This window comes from Haliotis cracherodii, unplaced genomic scaffold (genome assembly GCF_022045235.1).
Source record: "Haliotis cracherodii isolate W230 unplaced genomic scaffold, xgHalCrac1.p SCAF_5, whole genome shotgun sequence".
In the NCBI taxonomy this organism is placed as follows: domain Eukaryota; kingdom Metazoa; phylum Mollusca; class Gastropoda; order Lepetellida; family Haliotidae; genus Haliotis; species Haliotis cracherodii.
The window spans coordinates 58080022-58093317 of NW_027266308.1; the positions used below are offsets into that span (position 1 = coordinate 58080022).

Genomic DNA, 13296 nt, shown 5'->3' on the forward strand with positions numbered 1-13296 from the left:
GCCGTTCTCTGTTAATATTGCCTCTTTTGAATTTTATCTCGTTAATCTAAACGCCTAGTGTTAAAACACTCGAAAAGCTCGACGTGCACAGACCCGTTGAACGACTGCTGCCGCGCAGAATTGTTGTGTATTTCTCGCAAGGATTTTTACATGTATCGTCAGTGTTTCTTCCAACATCGTTGTAGACCAAGTCACGAGTCACATATGAAATATTAATGATGAAATGATGCGAAATTCCAGCATCAATAATCCAGTGTTTCATGCTGGTGTTATGAGTGAGGAGCTGGGATCGATGATTGATGCTGCGCGTGTACAGTGCATGGCTGCTACGTAGACGCGGTGGCTATTCCAATGGACAAGCTGTTGCTACCCGGTCAATGGGAATGTTAAGACACACGGCAGGAATGACGTAGCGAGCAACGTCACCAGCAGCGGTATGAAACACAGGAACCCCCGCCACGTTGTAGACAGGAGCTATAAATAGTAAGGGATATATCCCTGTCATATTCGACACCATTCCACTCGACTAATGTTATTTGAAGTTGCAGTATTTCAACTGCCTATCAAATCAAATTACAAGGATCCCTGTGTTTCCGAGATATCGTTCTACCTATTTGGTGTTGTAAATACTGCCTGTGTCGGAGATGGGGGTTTCAAGGATTACACCTGTGCACGTGGCTACCTGGGTGTTCATTGTCACCGTTGTCAGCGGAATTGAAAGGTGAGTTCAGAGTCCCAATACAATATACTTTAAATATATATATGTATATATATGTTTAAAGCAGAATAAAACATTAAACCCATTTATATGAAATCTAGATTCAAATTTAAGAATATCCTAAATGGAATTCTAATACAACTGTCAATAAACACATGGCGTATCCCCGAAGTCTCTGCTATGTTTAAGATCTATACTGTTTATAAGGCATAGCCATAAAGACAGACACATTACTCCTTTTAAAGAGACCGAGACAAGAGGCTATTATGCGTACGTTGAAAAATCAATAAAATATTGTTTTTAGTTTACAAACTATAAAGGGAAATTGATTTCTCAGTTTGGAACAATATACTATATTTTAGAGAGACAATGTACATTGTACACGTGTATGAAATTGTTATATGTGGAAATAACTACACATGTATTACTGTGTACATACTAGGTTACGTATAACTGTATGCCAGGCTTCAAGTCAAGTAACACTGATATAACATGCTTGTGAACACGTGCATTCTTGTATAGAGCAGTTAAGGATCTTAATGTCAAATGTATAATGTTAAAGATCGGGCTAATTGGCACAACAATTACTTCATGCTGTTTTGTTGACATATAATAAAGTTCCAACCAATCGGGTTACGGTTTAAAGGGGGAATGCCCTATAGCCAAATTAGCATTACCAGCAGTTTTGATGCTAACACTATGAAGATGAAAATATCCATTTAGAATGACTCCAATCGCTCAGACTATGTCTCAGTTTCACACAGGGGGAATATACTCTCTCTCTCTCTCTCTCTCTCCCTCTCTCTCTCTCTCTCTCTCTCTCTCTCTCTTCTGCGAACACTCTATAACCATTAACCTAGTATATAGCGTGTTAGGTACCGTCTCGGTGAATGATAAGCCGATCTGTATATATCGCTGGTTTTGAGATGGCCAGATTAACTATTATTTTGGCCGTAGCCTGGCCTACCCTGGCTAACACGTACATGTATTTATAAATATTGTGTGATATATATGCCTGGGTCTCTGAACAGGGGAAATTTTATTGTCGCACGTATACTTGATCTATAACAGAAACTCGGCTCAGTCTGCACAGATTTGTACTGTATATAACACATATATCATTAGAACCGCCGTCATATACTGAAATATTACTGAGTGCGGCGTTAAACAAAACAAATAAATTTTGGAAATTACACTGTAGGTGGTGTAGATCAATACAAATGTACTGATAAATCTTCACGTGGTATTATACATTGTTTGTAGCTTATTCATTGATGAAACGTAAATACTACCTTATTCAAGTGGGATATGGATTACAAAATAACGGAAAGTTGATACTTGTCTTTTGTAAGAACTCGTACCATGCGGCCGATTACTCCACCCTTATTCGCCAACATGAGTAGTTGGGAATATATCGGTAGTATCCTAGTCCGGTATTATCATGTAACACAGTGAACGATGAGCATACATCAATACGTTGTTGTTCACCAAGATCAGACACTTATTCATTTTCTGAAACCAGCACTGAAGCACCACACTACATTTTCACTTATTTCCAGCGAGAAGAAGTACTGTGACGTCAGGTTGTGGTATCTGGACCTGGTGACAGATGGACCTCTAGCTGGGCAGCTGTCAGAAGAAAGAGTTGTTCTCAAAGCAAAGATCGAAAAAATGATGGAGAAATACAAAGCAGTTGGACGATCAGACGGCAAGGTGGAGTGTCGCATACTTGCATTGTACGAAGAATTACTACGAGCAGACGACAAACCAACAGAAACACCTGGCGGGGAGAAAAAGAGTACCGGTTCAGTAGATGAACCAGAAAAGGTCAAGGACAGAAAAGACAACGAGAGCCCTCAGCAAAAACAACAAACGGACTCAGAACAGAAAGAAACAGATAAAGATAAGCCTAGTTCTCCAGAAGATGATACAGATCTTGATGAAACAGAGTTTGGTGATGAAACTGAGGGAGAAACTGAAGCAGAATCGGATTCTGCTGCTTCCCCATCAGGTACTGCTTCTGAGAGTGTACAGGAGCAGGAAACAGCCGGTATTTCAAATCAAGAAACCAAGACTGGCCACAAACAGGAAGACGAGCCTGTCAAATCCGAAGAGGAACCCAAGTCAGATTCTAAGGTGGACGCAAGTCAAGAGACGACAAGTAGTTCCGGCAAGAAGACACGAATGGTTGAGGAATTTGTATTTGATCCTCTCCGGGGATATGTCAAAGTCATGAAAGAAGTTGATATTGTTGACGAAGAAGAAAAAGACAAGAAAAAAGGACAAGAATCGGATAAATCTGAAGCAACACCACCTATCGAAACAAAGAAAACTCTTCCTGAGACAGAGACACTATCAAAAGAGAAGGAAAATATACAGGAAAAAGATGTAAAAGAAAAGGAGACTGAGAGCAAAGAACAAACAGTCATACTGCAATCTTCAAATGATAAGCCAAAATCTGAACCGAAAGTACCCAAAACATTGACATCATTACAAAGAATAGAAAATGCTTGTTTATACCGACATAAATGTGCAGTGTATTGTTACTATGGCTTTTCCAATCGCAAGTGTCTTGAACATTATCCGGATATAGAATATAAAGTAGTTCCAGAATTACAAACCGAACATTTGATAAGTGAGACAATTAGCGAGAGCTCCAAAGATGAGACGGCTGGAGACAATGCTAAAAATAAGATGTCAGTAACTGAAATGTTGAAGAAAAAGGAATTAAGCCAACAAGAATCAAAGGTTGTTCCAGGAGCAAATCTTGACAAACCAAATTCCCCTGAACTTGGGCTGGGAAACAGTAAACCAATGGAAGTTGTAGACATGGCTCAGACAAAAAAAAGTAGCAGTGCAGAGACAAATGAAGCAAAGACAAAATCCGAGGATAAAAATGATTCAACAAAGAAACAAAACCAAGACAGAGCAGATGAAGGATCTACAAGAGATTCACAAGGGTTCCGGGACTTCACAGAGGATCTGCATAGGTTTGAGAGACAGTTTCAAGAACGAGCCTCAGAATATGCAAGTAAGATTCAAAGCTTGGAGATCATGATCATGAAGCTGGAGAACCAGTTACTGGGTGAGACAATCAACAAGCAGAATGACAGCAACGTCTTGTCCAGGCTCGAGAATCAGATACTGAGACTCGAGAACGATCTGTTGAAGCTTAACCACAACTATGTCACTTTGAAAGAAGAAAACGACATCATAAAAGCTCGCCAAGGGAAATATCTCAAATTGGGACATGACAAAGGTGACCCAAACCAACCATCTCTGACTGACAAGAGCACGAAACACCACGAGCTGATCACACAACAGCAAAGCAAGATATCAGAGCTGTCGACCATTTTGAAGAACCACTCCATCCTGTTCAACCAGCTTCAGAGCAAATCTCAACATCTTGAAGAACAGAATCAGATGCTGTATCAAATCGTCATGAACCAAACAGCTCTCATCTCTAGTATCATGAAGAAGATGCAGGACTTGTCAGAGGAGAGTTTGAAGCACCGCCATGAGACCCAAGAACTCAAGACTAAACTGGAGATCAAAGCCAACTCAGACAGAATCTTGGAGCGATTGGACAATCTTGTATCTGGAACACCTGCCATCTCGAAAAGCGTTGTAGACGATGGTAAACCGGAAGAGAAGGTTATTACAAAGACTCTACGAAGTTTCTTTCCCAAATCCCCTGATGCTATAGTAGAGAAGCGTCCTTGGTCGTGTGGTGGTATTAATAGCTCTCGTTTTTGTGTGATGTATTCCTTAGTCGTATCCCCATGCCCACCGTTCTCGACTGTTTATTGGGAAAAGTGTCCATACTTTCTGAAAGACATTTCGAAAATTAAAACAAATGGCGAAAGTAAATCCTCTGAGGTCACTGCTTCTGAGCCTGACAACAAGGAAGATGCCGAGGAAGGTTTTCAGACCAGCCATCTTCCAGTCAACGAGGAGAAGGAAAGTAAGGATGATATTTTAACGAAGGAATCACAAAGTGATGACACCAAGACGGCTACTAAGGGCAGTGTAGGAGACAGCAGTTCACATGATACGCAGGAGAAGGAATCTTCCAAGGCAGAGACTGATTCAACAAAACAAACAAATGATGTCACTTCCCCTGAACCTTCTGACCAAGCACCTGCTCCTGAACCAAGAAGTGATGACTCCAAGATGGCTGCTGCAGGTGGCAGCAGTTCAGATACACAGAAGGAATCGTCTAAGGATGAGGGGGATTCAACGAAACAAACAAATGATGTCACATCACCACCCGCTGCTGCTCCCGAGGAGAGGAAGATTCTCTACCCACACGACGGAGACACCCCGAAACCTCGAGGTTGGTACTTATTTGTATTAATCCAGACATAACTATCAAAATTATCGCCATTGTGTTTGATGCAACGATGCGACCACGTACATGTAAATGCGAGTTATTGCTTCAGCTGTTGCTCTCGTTATAAATCAATCGTTGGCATCAAATAATGGTGACACATGTTCTTTCAGATAAATCTGTTCCATTCAAATCAATAGGCTTGCTCAAATTCATGTTGACACAGAGAAACACTACTGCATTTCACATGTTAAAAAGTAAGTGAGGTTGCGGAAACATCAGCCAATAAAGATGCTATGTGTGTGGACAAATCCACGATTTCAGCAATAATGTAAAATAAACCAGCAGTTTTCCCAGTACAGCCGTCACAGCCTTTGTTCTTTATATCGAACAAAGCACAAAGTCATATACAATCAAGATGGTTTTTGCCAGTTTATTACGTGTCATGTACTATCATCAGCATTATCATTATCCTCCATGGGGGAGGGGGGCACGGGTGGCCCAGTCGTCTAAGGCGCCGCGATTCGCTGTGCAGAGTTGCGTCCCTTGGGCACGCCAGAAACCTATCATTGTGGATTCGAATCCCGGTTCGCCCCGATTATGTTTCTAGGTTTGGCAGCTCCATACCCGTGCTCGTGGGTTTTCACCGAAGTGGTAAACGTCTGAGTCCTGCATCGGGCTTTCCTCCCGCATTAAGCTAACACGCCGTGATATAACTGGAATACTGTTAAAAGTGGCGTTAAACCCAACTCACTCACTCACTCACTCACTAAGTACCAATACCAGAAACAACAACTTTCAGACATGGCATATTCTGTTCAAATAAACCAAGTAAATCAAATTCTAATTTGTAGTCAACTTGCATCGGGCTTTCCTCCCACATTAAGCTAACACACCGTGATATAACTGGAGTACTGTTAAAAGCGGTGTTAAACCCAACTCACTCACTCACTCACTCACTCTATGGCTGAAATAATGCCGATGCGACGTTAAATTGTAACTCACTCACTCACTATAAAATGTATAACCATATATCCATGCATAGTTTCCAGCGCCTTGGGAGTAGTGTTTTAAAGGGACCTTGTCCAATCAGATAATTTTCACAGCTATTTTGACCTTTATGCTAAATTTTAAAAGGTTTTGGCGGAAAATCTTGACCGGTTTTCTGTTACATTGACAATTTATAAATATTATGTTCACCGCCCCTGTCCCTTGGCTTAATTTATGTTAATCCTATCATCTGTTAACCTACTGTTGACTTAATTCATGCTGCCAAGTTAACCTTTTTAACTGTCCCTCTAGATTTCGCTTATCTATTCTAAGCTGAGTTTTTCGTTTACCGAAGTTTCTTATGTAACCATGTTCAGCATCGGTGACTGCCAATCAATTCATTTGGTGCATGCTAACCAATGTAAAGTCTACCTCTGTATTTAGTTTTTCCACGTTGACAAACTTAACCGCGCCTACCACTCATCTGTATATAGCTTATCTGAGCTTACCCAGTTAACCGTGTGACGTGTTCCTCTGTATTTGGCTGAACAATACTGAGCATGTTAACTGTCATAACTGTACCCCGACTTGATTGCATTTAGCTGCGGAAGGTCGCTGGTTCGATCTCCTGGCCGCGCCACTCAAAGACTAAAAGGACTGATCCACGCTGAGGCTGTTAACCGTCTTAATTAATTGCCCCACCCCCTTTATCTGGCCTGTCCATGCTGATTCTGTTAACTGTCTTAAGTGCCCCTCTGTTCTCCCCCAGACTGCTACGAGTACTACGAGGACGGCCACACCCGGAACGGCATGTACAAGATTCACCTGGTGGGTCTGGAGAAGAACCTCCCTGTGTACTGTGACATGAGGGGCGGAGGTTGGACCATCGTCCTCAAGCGCTCCAGTGGGGGCATCGACTTCAACAGGGAGTGGTCTGACTACCAGAAGGGCTTCGGGGGTATATATGACTTCGTTGTCGTCGTCACTTAGACATGTTTAACCTTGATCCACCCATTATGGAAATCCGCATGGCACAAATGCTCTTCAAATGCGTTTCGCGAACACTGATTTTCAGTGATCCATTTATATCATTTTCACCTCTATTGTTGCCTAACGCCTGATTAAATGTCATTCTCGACCCTTGAAGATCCGGGGTAGAATATATCTTCAGCAACCCATGCTTGCCGTAACAGGCGACTATGCTTGTCGTAAGAGGCGTAATGGGATCGGGTGGTCAGGCTCGCTGACTTGGTTGATGTATGTCATCTTATCCCAATTGTGATGATCGATGCTCATGACGTCAATCACTGGATTGTCTGGTGCAGATTCGAATATTTATAGCCCGCCGTCATATAGTTGGAATATTGCTGAGTGCGGCGTTAACAACAAACAAACAAAGAATAGTATTCTCTGGCGTTGACGTTTAATTTTTTCACGTGTTTTCACACTGAATAATGACTTGGAAAAATGGAAACACTGCCAACGCAAATATACTAATTGCAGGACAATAGGACGATGTTGTGTAATGATTGCTTGTGATTCTGAAATGTACGCATGTATTAAACAATGCACAAATATCGTTATACATAGTTCTAGTATTGCTTCATCTGGGCCAGGGGGCACGGGTGGCCCAGTCGTCTAAGGCGCCGCGATTCGCTGTACAGAGTTGCCTCCCTTGGACCCGCCAGAAACCTATGATTGTGGGTTAGAATCCCGGTTCGCCCCGATTATGTTTCTATTTTTGTCAGCACCATACCCGTGCTCGTGGGTTTCACCGAAGTAGTAAACGTCTGAGACCTGCATCACTTCGGGCTTTCCTCCCACATTAAGCTGGCACGCCGTGATATAACTGGAATACTGTTAAAAGCAGCGTTAAACCCAACTCACTCACTCACTCATCTGGGCCAAGAGTCGTCGATGTAATTGTGTGTAATGTCTCTTTGTGTTTATTGGCTACAGGTTTGTACGCAGACCACTGGATTGGTAACGACAACCTCCACTACTTCACGAACCAGAAGAACTATCGCCTGCGGGTGGACCTCAGCGACTTCAAATGGGAGAGTCGGTACGCGGAGTACGACACCTTCTGGACAGACGACGAGGAGGAGGGATACCGGCTCCACATCGGGGGGTATAGTGGCACCGCCGGGGACAGCTTCCTAAAGCACAACAACATGAAGTTCAGTACCAAAGACGTCGACAACGACCTCGTCAACAAAGAGTTGAAAGCCTACGACCACAACTGCGCTAAGCGGTTCCACAGTGGATGGTGGTACTACAAATGTTACATGACTAATCTCACCGGACGCTATTACAAGAAGGGGGTAGTTCCTGACAAACAGTTTGATGGTGTTTCGTGGAAAACGTGGAAAGGTCCATCGGAGTCATTAAAAGAAGCAGTGATGAAGATTAGACCTTTTGGAGTGACAGACTAGAGTTGTGTAGTGGTTAGTGTGCAATAAACGATTATGTCGTGCAAATGGATCCCTCCTGGATATTTAAACGAATATCACCACACAGTCATCTTGGCATCATAAATGTACATATTCAAGGAAAACCTCATCATATGACACATTTTTAAAGCAAATTCCATGTGTTATCTAAAATGTGATTCGAACAATTATGAGCTTTTCTTGTTGTAATCCTTTGCTTGTTCGTCTGTTCCATTCCATTCTTCGTAAAATCCGTTGATTCTACGGACAAAATGTCCATTATTTATTCCATATGTTGTTAACTATTCATAACTCTATTTCATGTGAACAGTTTTTGTTACCAAGAATTTGATCTGCTGCCAGTCTAAAAAAAACCCTGTATCACGTTCTCTAAAACATCAACGATGGGCATTGATACGAATGTCAGTGTTTAAACTGTTTTGTATAAGATGATATTATAACGTTTTCTTCAAAATGTCTTGCAAATTAGGCATTCAACTTCTTCTCTAGCTGCTTTGAAATCCGGCGGGACGGATGGCCCAGTCGTCTAGGGCACTGCTAATTGATGCGCAGAGTTGTGTCCCTTTGGCACGACAGAAACCCATAATAGTGGGTTCGAATCCCTGTTCGCCCTGAATATGTTTTTATGTTTGTCAGCACCATACCCGTACTCGTGGGTTTCACCAAAGTGGTAAACGTCTGAGACCTGCATCACTTCGCGCTTCCCTCCCACATTAAGATGTGATTTTCTGTTCAAAGCGGCATTAAACCCAACTCACTCACTGATATGAAATTCCGAGAAACAAATAATTTTTTATAGGTTTATATCTGTGTATTCCAACTGCTGCCGTGCCTCTGCGGTCAACAGCGGCTATAACAATGTCTGGCACAGCAGAACTTCGTGATTAGAAATCTTCCAGGTGCACTGGTCCTAGTATTGTCAAACCTTTTCATTGCTTCGATCGGTGATTTATTTTGTTTTGTGTTGTTGAACGTCGCACTAAGCAATATTCCAGCTATATGACAGCGGTGATTTATTAAGCAGTTGGGTCCCTTGAACAGAGCAGAAATGAAAACCAAAGCAACTGTTTTTTCTACAAAACATTTTGTCTACAAATATACTGGTTGGAGGAGTAGAAATACCGTGCAATAGCCGACTGCAAGGTAAGCGTTAAGTACGGTACACGTGACGAGCCTACTGTAAACGAATATAAGTCAAACAACAAAATCAATCCAAGTAATGGTTGGCTTTGTTTTATATTTAGTGCTGAGTGAGGGTTTTCATGATATTACCTTATCGTCTGTAAAGCATTAGGAACAAGGCAACTATAGATGTCGTCTGCTAGTTTCTGACAGAGTTGCTCGCCGGACAGCTGGAAGTCTTGGCAGATGTTAAAATGTTCCCCCTTTTGATGGAACATAAATGTACCAGATATCGTAGTCCTAAAATGGTCCCCCCTTTGATGGAACTACCAGATATCTGTCCCCTTAAAATGTTGCATCTTTTGATGTGACATAAATCTACTAGGCATCTGCAAATGTGCAAGCATGAGAGCAAACAGTACCACAACGAACGTGAAATGAAGCTGTAACTGGGAGATTGAAGGGTCAGAGAGAGCATGTATTATTCATCCCAACGTATTTTTGTGTGAAAAGACTTAATTTAGAGGTACATGTATTTGACACCCCCTTGTAACCAATCAGAATGATGCATTCTTCAATGTCATGGTAGAAAAAGTTAATATGAGAGAAAGAGAGAGAGTGAGAGAGAGAGAGAGATCATTCATCAAAGGGGTCTTCCTGTTCTCCATACTTGGAAATGAAAATCAAAGACAACATAAAACAATTCCATATTTTCATGGCCTTGCCCATAATTGTGCATTTAGTACCACAAACCTCCCCTAAAATGATAGTAAAATCTCTATATAACCTCCTCACATCCACCATTCCCTTACATAACTGCCATCCCATACCCAAATCCACCAATTACATGTGACATTTCCCTGATATCACGTTTGCTCAATCCATCCACAGAATGCATTTCATAACTTGTTGTGAGCCTCTATTTCCCATGAAAACGGTTTGGTGAATAACAATCATATTATTTTGTGATGACTATCAACATTCCATATCTATCCCCAATAACAATTGAGACATGGAACCTTTTATCCACAACTTCTATATTCTTAGAACTCTTAAGAGTAAAGTTATTATCCATAAAAAGTTTAATGATTTCAGGTCTAACAACTTCTAAATGCCTAACAAAGACTATATGACAATAATATTTCTAGAAAATGTGATTCAAGTATCTCAAGCACAGCACTGTTTATGTGTTAGTTCAAATTATACTTTTATTACAAGGGTGGTCAGGTAGCCTAGTGGTTAAAGCGTTCGCTCGACACGCCTAAGACCCGGGTTCGATTCCCGACATGGGTACAATGTGTGAAGCCCATGTCTGGTGTCCACCGCTGTGATATTGCTGGAATATTGCTAAAAGCGGCGTAAAACCATGCTCACTCACTCACTCACTCACACTCACTATTTATTACATTTAGATGTTAATGACTACCTTAGTGACACACACAGTGCCAGTGTCTCAGTAATAGACAGAGGACTGTGGAGCATTGTCACATATAAAGAGCAAAAAACAACATGACATGCTAGTAAGAAGGCTGCATTGTAAAACAATTTTCAGCATCATGAATTAAGAGAAAGAACTGTTTCATTTTTATGTATCCATGTTTAAATGCAATAATTCTATATGAGGGTACCGTGAACCTGTTAGTCCGTCCCCTATAGAGAATCATCACAAAGGCTTTAATCCAGAGATTTCCCTGGGAATGACCTGGATGAACATATATGTCTGTATAGCCAGAGATCTTGGAAAGTTAGTTTTAAATCTTAACATGGCACTCTTCTTCGCTGGAATGTCTGGTATGATAATATTTGAATTGATGAAACATTACACAAATTGTTTGGTTAAATTTGAAGATGTTTTTTTCTTAACCAAGCAGATTACTATCTAAAAAGACATATACGCTTGTTTTTCACTGGTATATCATTTCCACAACTATACAATGTGCCTTTAACCAGTTCCTGTGCCTTCGCCATCTTGTCCAGCCTGTCCACCAAGGCAGGCATAGGCAATAAGTACTTAACAATATTTGTATCTGAATAAATGTATATTTGTAAATTACTGATTTGTCTTGACATTCACATTGAATAAATATCATTTGTACAATATTCCCTGTTTGTCTCCAAAATTTGATGTGTTAATGTGATATTAAGCTGTTCCTTTGCCATAAGCTGGCTCTTCATCTGAAGCCTGTGCTGTGTTAAATATCCAATTCCCTTGGTGTTTCAGAAGAACAATGGTTCTGCCCACTCCATGTGTAGCAGGGCGTGGAGTCATCCCACATCCTTACCTTGTTAGCTTGCTAATGGGGTTAACCTCTTTAGTCATGTGGACAGGGCATCGGACCTCTTATAAGAAAGTTTGTTGTTCAAATTCTCAAACTCAGGAAATTTTATGGTTGCTTGATTGGCCCCTCAACGTGGGGCTGAGCATGTTCATATCAAATTATGCAAAAGCAGCCTAGGGTGTCTTCTGTTGACTGGGGAGTATGTAGCAGGTGTAGAGTCATCCCATAGATGACATCCTTACCTTGTCAGCTTGCCAACAAGATGTCCGATCTTGGATCAGAAGGTCCCTGGTTCGAATCCCATCGTTATGGTGGCTACATAAGGGCTTACCCAAATGATGTGTTTGTTTGATTGTTTGTTGTTTAACGCCACGTTCAGTAATATTCCAGCTATATGATGGAGGGCTTTAAATAATCAAGTCTGGGCCAGACAATCCAGTGATTGACATCATGAGCGTTGATCCACGCAATTGGGATACAATGACATGCATCAGCCAAGTATGTGAGCCTGACCACCAATCCCATTAGTCGCCAAGTCAGCAATCCTGATAGTCGCCTCTTATGATGAGCATAGTCGCCTTTCACAGCAAGTATGGGTTGCTGAGGACCTATTCTACCCGGATCTTCATGGGTCCAAAGGAGAATTGGGTGGTCATAGTGCATGACCTGGTGGATTGTATATCATCCTCTTCCAACAGTGTGGATCACTGCTCATTGTTCCAAACATCAAAAACTGATTTGCCTGACACAGTTATTAACAGGTTTCTGTAACATAGCATCATAAAATAACATTTACTCACACACTCACTAATTTGTCAGTATCATTTTTTGCATTGATTGTTGATTTCCCATAAGATATAATGTTTTACCTAATGATCAGTCTGGTTGCTCATGTAAGCTACAAGTCAGAGGGGCATATACACTACTCACCTTTTGAGGGGCGGTCAGGTAGCCTAGTGGTTAAAGCGTTCGGTCGTCACGCCGAAGACCCAGTTTCGATTCCCTACATGGGGACATAGTGTCCCCCGTTATGATTTTGCAGGTATATTTCTAAAAGCGGCGTAAAACCATACTCACTCACTACTCACCTTTTGAAAGGAATGTTTTTTAGTCTTTCCATGATACACATATGCAATAATGAAGCTGATTATCTTGTAATGAGTGTTACAACATATCCAGCGCCTAATTGCCATTGGATCAGAAAACAACAAAACAGTGTTCCTTCAGACACATCTATGCTTCTTACAGACCGACCATTTGAGACCGGTATTATGTTGTTTGTTTCTAAAATGAACAAATTTATTCCTGACAATGCTGCAAAAAACAAATGTGATCAATATTAAAAAAAAAATGTATTCACTGAAAATGCTTAGATCTGGCTAAAACAAAAATCTCAAACTATCT

The 13296-nt window shown here is 41.3% G+C and overlaps 1 protein-coding gene across 1 annotated transcript; it reads left to right on the forward strand.

The window, feature by feature from the left end:
- The first annotated feature begins 96 nt into the window (after window positions 1-96).
- On the forward strand, window positions 97-9320 carry LOC139442496 (uncharacterized). The gene is made up of 4 exons (XM_071223309.1): window positions 97-721; window positions 2278-5054; window positions 6808-6996; window positions 7998-9320. Exons 1-4 carry the CDS (start codon window positions 645-647, stop codon window positions 8471-8473), a joined length of 3519 nt encoding a protein of 1172 aa, XP_071079410.1. The 5' UTR covers window positions 97-644; the 3' UTR covers window positions 8474-9320.
- Window positions 9321-13296: the final 3976 nt, after the last annotated feature.